At 41.2% G+C, this 8,464-nt stretch overlaps 1 protein-coding gene across 2 annotated transcripts in view; it reads right to left on the bottom strand.

Annotated features, from left to right (window-relative positions):
* Positions 1-2,489: 2,489 nt before the first annotated feature.
* PDGFC (platelet derived growth factor C) overlaps positions 2,490-8,464 on the bottom strand; it is a 226,591-nt gene continuing 220,616 nt past the window's right edge. For both annotated transcript variants that reach the window (XM_066573598.1, XM_066573599.1), the window contains 2 exons: positions 7,252-7,469; positions 2,490-3,764 (listed from right to left, as the gene is read on the bottom strand). In XM_066573598.1, coding sequence (XP_066429695.1) covers positions 3,648-3,764; positions 7,252-7,469 — 335 coding nt within the window. In that variant the 3' untranslated portion in view covers positions 2,490-3,647. The remainder of the gene's footprint in view (positions 3,765-7,251; positions 7,470-8,464) is intronic.

Raw genomic sequence — 8,464 nt, 5'->3', positions numbered from 1 at the left:
AAGCCTCACATCCTCATTTCATACAATCTACTGTATAATTTATCAACCTCAGCACTTAAGCCAATAACGGTGTATTAAATACTTCTGTTTTAGAGATATGTTTAATGCAAACTTTCACCATTTCATTTTTCTGCAGATACCATATATTAAAGAACTAAGTTTAAGGATGGCTTCACACTAGAGATGAGCGAGCGTACTCGCTAAGGCAAATTACTCGAGCGAGTATTGCCTTTTGCGAGTACACGCCCGCTCGTCTCAAAAGATACGGGTGTCGGCGGGGGGCGGGGATCAGCAGGGGAGAGCGGGGAGGAACGGGGGGGAGATCTCTCTCTCGCTCGCTCATCTCTACTTCACACACAGCCTGTGTGGGAAAATGCAATTGCAGATTTTGATGCAGTTTTTTGAGCCAAGGCCAAAAGTGGATCCAACTTACAGCTCTCATTCACTTCTGGCTTTGGATCAAAAACCACATTGAAATCTTCAAGTGCGTTTTCAGAAAAATGCTATGTAAATCCTCCCTCAAAGATCAACATGATTAGAACTGCCATGAATTTGATGAACCTAGATTATGTGTCAGTGGTAAATGGATTTACCTACTGTATCTCTTTTGAAGGCATGCTGTACCTGAAGTCCTTCAGGGTCTTCTACTAGACCAGACAAGAATCATTATGTCTTTATTGCATTCTTTTGGACCACTATGCATAAGAAACATTTTGATGTATACATTTACTTATGAGTTTTTCGTTTTCTCCCTTTTCCCTTGAAGTGTTGCATAAAATGTTTAAAGACGTGCTGTTGAATTTACTAGAGCAAGTAATGCAGATTCATCATGTCACTGAATCAGTAATCTCTATTACAATAATATTTTATATAAATGATTGCTGTCTAGTGTTTAGAGCATGCACAGGACATACATATAGTGGATCCGGAAAGTCTTCAGACCTTTTAACTTTTTTATATTTTGTTATGTTTTGGCCTTGTGCAAATAAACTAAAAAAAATCAAGTTTCTCCCCATCATTCTGCACTTAGTACCCCATAGTGACAAAGTGAGAACAGAATGTTAGAAATCTTTGAAGATTTTTAAAAAATGAAAAAATAACATTCTGCATTGACATAAGTATTCACACCTTTGGCAGCAATTACAGCCTCCGGTCTTCTTGGGTATGATGGCGCAAGGTTTACACATCGGGATTTGTGGATTTTCTGCCATTCTTCTCTGCAGATCCTCTCAAGCTCTGTCAGGTTGGATGAGGACTCTCTGAAAACCATTTTCAGGTCTCTCCATAGATGGATTGGGTTCAAGTCAGGGTTCTAGCTAGGCCACTCAAGGACATTCACAGAGGTGTCCCTAGGCCACCCCTGTGTTGTTTAGCAGTGTGCTTGGGGTCTTTGTCTTGTTGGAAGGTGAACCTTCTGTCCAGTCTGAGGTCTCTTGCACTCTGGATTAGGTTTTAATAAGAATATCTGTGCATTTTTTTTCCATTCAGCTTTTTATCAACCTTGACTAGTCTCCCTGTCCCAGCGACTGAAAAACACTCCCACAGCATGAAGCTGCCACCACCAGAATTCACTGTGGGGATGGTATTGGGCAGGTGATGAGCAGGGCTTGGCTCCAGATATAATGCTTAGCATTAAGGCCAAAAAGTTCAAGTTTGGTTTCATCAGACCAGAGAATCTTGTTTCTCACAGTCTGCGAGACCTTTAGGTGCTTTTTGGCAAACCCTAGGTGGGCTTCAATGTGTCTTTTCTGAGGAGAGGCTTCTTTCTGGCCACTCTGCCATAAAGCCCAGATTGGTGGAGTGCTGCAGTGATGGTTGACCTTCCCGAAGTTTCTCCCATCTGCACAAAAGATTTTTTGAGCTCAGCTAGTGTGACCATGGGGTTTTTGGTCACCTCTCTTACCAAGGCGCTTCTCCCCCAATTACTTAGTTTTGTGGGGCAGTCCTTTGCCCTTCCTTAGGGGCTTTTCATTTCATATTCTTCTGGGGAAGAGCTTAAAGAGTAACTACACTTTCTACAAACTTTTGCCATGTTAGAGCGACATGTCAAAATTTTTGTTCAGTGGGCATCCTGCTGCTAAGACCCCTAGAGCAAGTGCCAGCATTGTTCACCCAAGCATTTTGTCACTTTGGCTGTCTTCATTGTTTGCTAGCACCTCCTGAGGTTGGATGCATAGACTTTTAAACATATTTTAGTGTCCGTTTTCAGAAAGAAGAGCTGCGGAGTAGCAAAGGGGCATAGCACGTGGGTACGCGATCAGAGATGTCTCAGCAGTAGGACCCTCACTGATCACATTTTTTGACATGGTGCTCTGACATGTCAAAAGTTTGAAAAAGTGCAGTTACTCTTTAACTTTTTTCGACTCTCACAGTGTGTACCTTGTATTTATTGTAAATGAATAGAATGCAATACATGGAAAATATATGTGTACTTAGCATATTCATACTGCAGGTTTGTAAAAATACATCTGCAATAAATCATAAGAAAATGTAAGACAAATTTTTATTCTGTTTATTAAGGAGAACATTTTAATATGTGCATTGTTAATAGGCAAACAATGGTGATTGCATGTTTTTGCTTGGTAGATAATGATTTTGCAGTTGGACGTAAGAGACAGCTGAGAGTCATAATAAACCAACTTGGAGGCATGTTAAAGTTTGATAAGACTGCATCATATTCTTTTTTTTTTTTTAAAGAAACTACATTTATAGCAGATATTAAAAATTGTTCAGTAGCAGCTCAGTACCAATATGTTCACGCCATCTGCCATTTCCTTTTTCAATGTAAATCCCAGATTCTTCACTTTTTAGCACCATATACAAATACCCACCTCTTTGCAGTTTGACCATAATCCAACTGGGCTTAATAAAAACCAAAAGAAAATAATAATGAATTACACAAAAAGTTTGTCTAAGCTTTAAAAAGACAGCACATTAAATATCTATGTAAAAAGAGATAAAATTAACACAAATAGAAAAGCAAATCGATATAATGGAAAAGAATATAAAATGTACAAAAGTAACACAATGAAAAATACAATACAACAAAAGCCTTTAGCTGGATTGAGGCATCCGTCTACTTCGGTTGTGATTAATAAATGCATTGGTCCAAGCACATTGTAGGAAGAAATGAAAGGTCAATTGGAAATGACGGCATGAGGTTTAGAGGGAAAACCTCACTTTCTTAGTCACACTTACAAAACTGGGTGTAACTGCTCCCACCACACAAGAAATGCTTATATCATGCAAATAGTCTTCACTGGGATTTCAAGAACAGAATATATTTCCACCATGATGTTATACAGTGCTGTGGTCAGTCCTGTAGCAGATCTCCACAAAATCTGTCCCGTAGACATTTTCTATAAGATTATGACTGTCCTGTCCTAATGTAGGGCTTCATCCGTGTACAGTAATATTTAAGAGCAGCCACACTGACTAATACCCTCTCAATGATGTGGCGTCTGGACCGACCAATGTTAATGGAAGGTTTGATCCAATGTCTCCTCTCATCATGACGTAGTTGTACATCTGCAAGACTGGCAGCCATAAATAGACGTCCGTGTTTACAGTGTAAAAGTAAGCTATTCCACCGGAGAAACAGCAATATCTTGTATGTGCTTTAAATATGGTTTCATGGACTCGTCCGTTTATCCTTCAGTCTTCCCCTTGCATTGACATGCACACTCTTCGTGGTGCTCCAACGGCACGTCTGTCAATGACTTCTGCAGCATTCTATAACCAGTCCTTTGCTTCACCTGTAGAACCTGTAGAAGAGATCCAAAAGTGACCGATTGAGAACGCTGATGAAAATATGTTGCAAAGCTTATAGCACTAAGGGTGGTTTCACGCAGGCGAGAAAATCGCCGATTTTCGTCTAATGCGAGAGTCAGTAAACAAGAAGATTACGAATCTAATGATTTACAATGGTTTCCTTCCCATTAGTGATGTTTTCACTCATGTGATTTTGCAAGAGCAAAAAATCGCGGGATGCTGTATCTTTTTGCGTTATGCGTTCACAATCGCCCGTGTGAAACTAGCCTAACAGTGCATGAACAAAATTATGATTTTTTTTCATATCTCACTAAAGCAACCCATAACCCCTTGCCCTATTCTAGAATTCACATATTGCTCTCTAAGCAAGAGCATCTCACAGTCCATCCATGTATTACAATACCTTCATGAGACAACCCATGCTATGCACTATCTGGACCAAAGTATTTAGACACGGCATGTTTTTCAGAAAAAGTGCTTTATTTTTCTATTTAGTAACGTGCCGGCCCTCCTTTTGCTTGTATTACAGCGGTAACACGTGCAGGCATACTTTTCACAAGTTCTCTGTAAGTCTGGGCAGGAACAGCTCACCATTCTTCGTGCAAGGCTGTGAGAAGAGATTATTGTGAGGATGGGCATGGGTGGTGATGTCGTACCCGCCGCTCCAGTTCGTCCCACAAGTGCTCGATCAGATGAATGAATAGTTATTACAAAATGAGCAGATTTTTAGGCTACCCATGCCCTTCCCAGCATACCGTTCAGCGTTTTACATTCGTATTACACGCAAGTATATACGCAAATGGGAATGGATCAATGAAAATCAATGTACTTTTACTAGATCCACTCACCGCGTATTATACACGCATACACCGCATGCGTAATACGCAAGTAAATTACGCTCACGTGAGCTTGCCCTAAAGGTGGCTTTACGTAGGATAACTCTTGGGTGCATAAGTGCCAAACAGTCTTCCCAACAACTATTTCTCCGCTGCTTTCACACGGGAGTGGTAATTGTTCAGTGAATGGAGTCCGGCTGCCCGCCTTCATTCATTATAAACAGATGGCCATTCAAAAATTTTGTGACTCCTACTTACATTGAGCTGAAACGAAACGAGGAATGGCTACTGAGTGTTTTCTTGTTCAGTGCCTTGTTGGTGGCTGTGTATACATTGTATGACTATCCCCGAAAATCACAGTTTCAGGGCATGAACAGATGGGCGGGATTTTGTCCCATTAAAATCATGGCCGCAAAGCGGGCCGAAATGAAACCATTAATTCCAATGGTTTTGTTTTCACTAGCGGTATGGGACCTATATTCCCATTTTTTTTTCCAACTCGCGTGGAATAGCACAGAGTTGGAAGGATAGTGATAAAAGATTTTTCATGTGCAAGTACGCTCCGTTATTCGGGTAATAGTTGCCCCATATAAAGGCACATTTAGAGAGTACGGCACGTCCGCCTTTGATCATAGTTTCTATGCAAATGTGTTGTACATAAAAAAATAGAACAACTGTAAAAATGCATTACAAGTCATATTTTGCACTGATCCCGAGTTACAGCCTGTGTTATAGCCTGGAGCTGTATTTATAATTCTGCTCATTTACAATGGAGAAAGCGGCTTATATTTGACACATCTGTCAGTGTCTACATCTCTGCAACGATGACGTGTGTTCATCAAGGTAGCCAACCATAACAAGGTGTCTACCTTACTAACCGCTACAGCCAGTAGCTGTAGCAGGCAGTTCTTCGGCTGTGGCTGCTGCGGGCAGGTATCCAGTTAACATGTCATCACTGCAGAATGTCAGGGCTGGAAAGACAAGAGATCTCAAAGGTGATTGCATATATTTTTGTAATACTTTAAAACATATATAATTATTTTGAACATTTTTTAAAGCCTGGAGCCGCTAAAAAACTACCACTAACTCATAGCAGAGGCACTGTTCCTATTATGCAGAGGCCTGCTAGCTTTTCCTATTGTACACCCCATTACTGTATAGCACCTAGTAAGGAGGGTAAACTTTAGACTATTTTTTAGTCTATTGACTAAAGACGTATCCTTTATGGCTGCTTGCTGGTTTCTGGACTGAATAGTTAACTGAAAGACTGGTCAGTAATTTAATTCTTTTTTCACTGTACATATGTCTATATTTGACTGTGTATACCGTATATATGCTGCCTTTACTTAGCAGGTTGTCTGAATGAGGGTTCTCAAGACGTGCTGCTATCAGCTAAAGGGGAGGTATGGATTGGGGAAGAGCCTTGGGTTGATGGGAGAGGTACATGGTGACACCAGTAGACAATGCTGTAGGGAAAAAAAGGAAAGGTTTAGGTGCCAGTAGGGAAGATTGTGGGTGATAGGCATGTGGTGTCTATTGGAGCTGCTAGTTAGGCCTGGGGCTTTTTCAACCTGGGAGGATTGTGGTAGGCTGGAAGCCAATGCAGGTGTGGACATCGGGAGTGGTGGTAAACTGGTGAATTGGAGGTTGGGAGTGGCTTATTCATTGAAGAGATAGGTAGTAGGCTGAAAGCTAGAAGGTGTGACATGTGGCCAGAGAAGGGCTATGCAGAGGGTCACCTGCAGTTGGATTGAGTCTCTGGTTGTCACAAGAGTGGATGGTGAGCCAACAAGTGGCTATTTATGAGATGGGCTAGGGGGACTAGCAATTGAGGAGGAGGAATTATGCTGGACAGTCTTAAAATTTGACAGATTTATCAATCAGTAAAGTCACTATGACAGATTTGGTGCATTTTAGGACTGTCTAACACAGAATGTTAAAGGGGTATTGGCTTTTTTTTTGTAGCTGAGATTGGAAACTACTGCTATAGTTACCAAAACAGCCAAGCACTTCAGCCCAGCGCTGTTTCCATAGCTCCCATTGAAGTAAATGGGGGCTACGAAAGCAGCATAGCACATAGTACAACGCTGTTTCCGTAACTTCCATTCACTTCAGTAAGAGCTACGCAAACAGCGCTGGGCTGTTTTCAACAGGTGGTCAGAAACAAAGGGCTGGGTTTTCCCATGTTGCCCATGAAAAGCGGAGTTTGGAATACCCCTTTAACTGCACTGTGCCTCTTAAAGTGACAACAAAGATTTAGCTCTTGTGCCACTGTATCTGCAGTCGAGTCCAGTAACGTTGAACTGTTTGATCTTAATATGGTTTGCGATTGGCTTTCTTGTGAAGGTGAAACACTCCAGCAATCAGGTGTAAATATTAAACGTCTCAGAATCAAATCACCAGAAAAAAACGCTTTGTGAAGAAATTGATCAAGCAAGGAATTCTGGGAGATTTTAGTTCTAAAGCATGCAGAATAATAAATGCAGCTTTGAACCATAAAACGGGCCGTAACTCACGTTTAGTACAAAATAAATTGCTCATTTTTTACGAGGATCCATTTTATATGTGGACTGTAGAATAGTATACAAGCACTGTCATTTCCCAAAATGAAATCAGGATGCTGTAAATGATAACAAATGTATACCTCGTGGTACTTCTTGGTGACTTTAGTTGGACTGCACTGGCATTCACTGCAGCTGAGGCTGCAGCAGGCACAATTTCCCCCACATCGCTTTACCAGAAGGCAACTTGGCCAAAATATGGCATCTGTCCTTTTTAGCTCCTCCCGTAAAGACACAGAGAAGTTCCGTGGCGTGCAGCTGTACAGCCTTACTTCATCTCTCATAATACTCAGGTCAAGCACTGGTAAGATAGAAAAATGAAAGATACAATTATTGTACATTATTATCGCATTGGACGTGGTTTCTATTTGCTCTATGAAATCTCACAAGACTGTAAATTTCAAGATTATACTTCGGACTGATGTACATTTATATATAGGTAACCAATTCTCTGGGTTGTGAATAACACATTTCTTCTGGACGCCACTTTTTGTTTTTTTTTAATTCCAAGAACTTTATTGGATTTTTCTAAATAAAAGTTACAAAGTCCTTAAAAGAAAAACGGTGTATACGCCCTGATATGCCATTACATTGTAAGTAAAATCTGGATTGCTGAAAACTTGTTTCAACAGTGTGATGAGCACACAAACATATAGCTATAGGCAATCATACATTTTTGACACTTCTGTTGCATGAAATGTTGCAAAATGTGTATGTCTATGTTTCACAATGACAGTAAAAATGTGTTATTAGGAGGTGAGAAGAACATATGGCATATGATATAATCTCATTTTATACATATAAAATATTATTTAAGAAGTTAAAATTACTCTACTTCAGCAACTTTGTAAATTGGGTATGCAGCAGGGGCATTACTAGGCTTTTAGGTGTTTGCATTGCCCAGCACTTTTCAAAACATAGAACGTAGAAAGTAATGGAGTAGTAGTGGGCACTAGAGATGAGCGAGTATACTCGCTAAGGCACATTACTCGAGCGAGTAGTGCCTTAGCCGAGTATCTCCCCGCTCGTCTATAAAGATTCTGGGGCCGGCGAGGAGCGGGGAGCAGCGGGGGAGAGCGGGGAGGAACGGAGGGGAAATCTCTCTCTCCCTCTCTCCCCCCCCCCCCCCCCGCTCCCCCCCGCAACTCACCTGTCACCTGCGCCGGCCCCCGAATCTTTAGAGACGAGCGGGGAGATACTCGGCTAAGGCACTACTCGCTCGAGTAATGTGCCTTAGCGAGTATACTCGCTCATCTCTAGTGGGCACACATGACCGCCTATCTATTTATTGACGAA

This window comes from Eleutherodactylus coqui, chromosome 7, assembly GCF_035609145.1.
Source record: "Eleutherodactylus coqui strain aEleCoq1 chromosome 7, aEleCoq1.hap1, whole genome shotgun sequence".
Classification (NCBI taxonomy): Eukaryota; Metazoa; Chordata; class Amphibia; order Anura; family Eleutherodactylidae; genus Eleutherodactylus; species Eleutherodactylus coqui.
The sequence above is the reverse complement of the archived record's forward strand: the minus strand, read 5'-3'. Positions and strand labels throughout refer to the sequence as shown.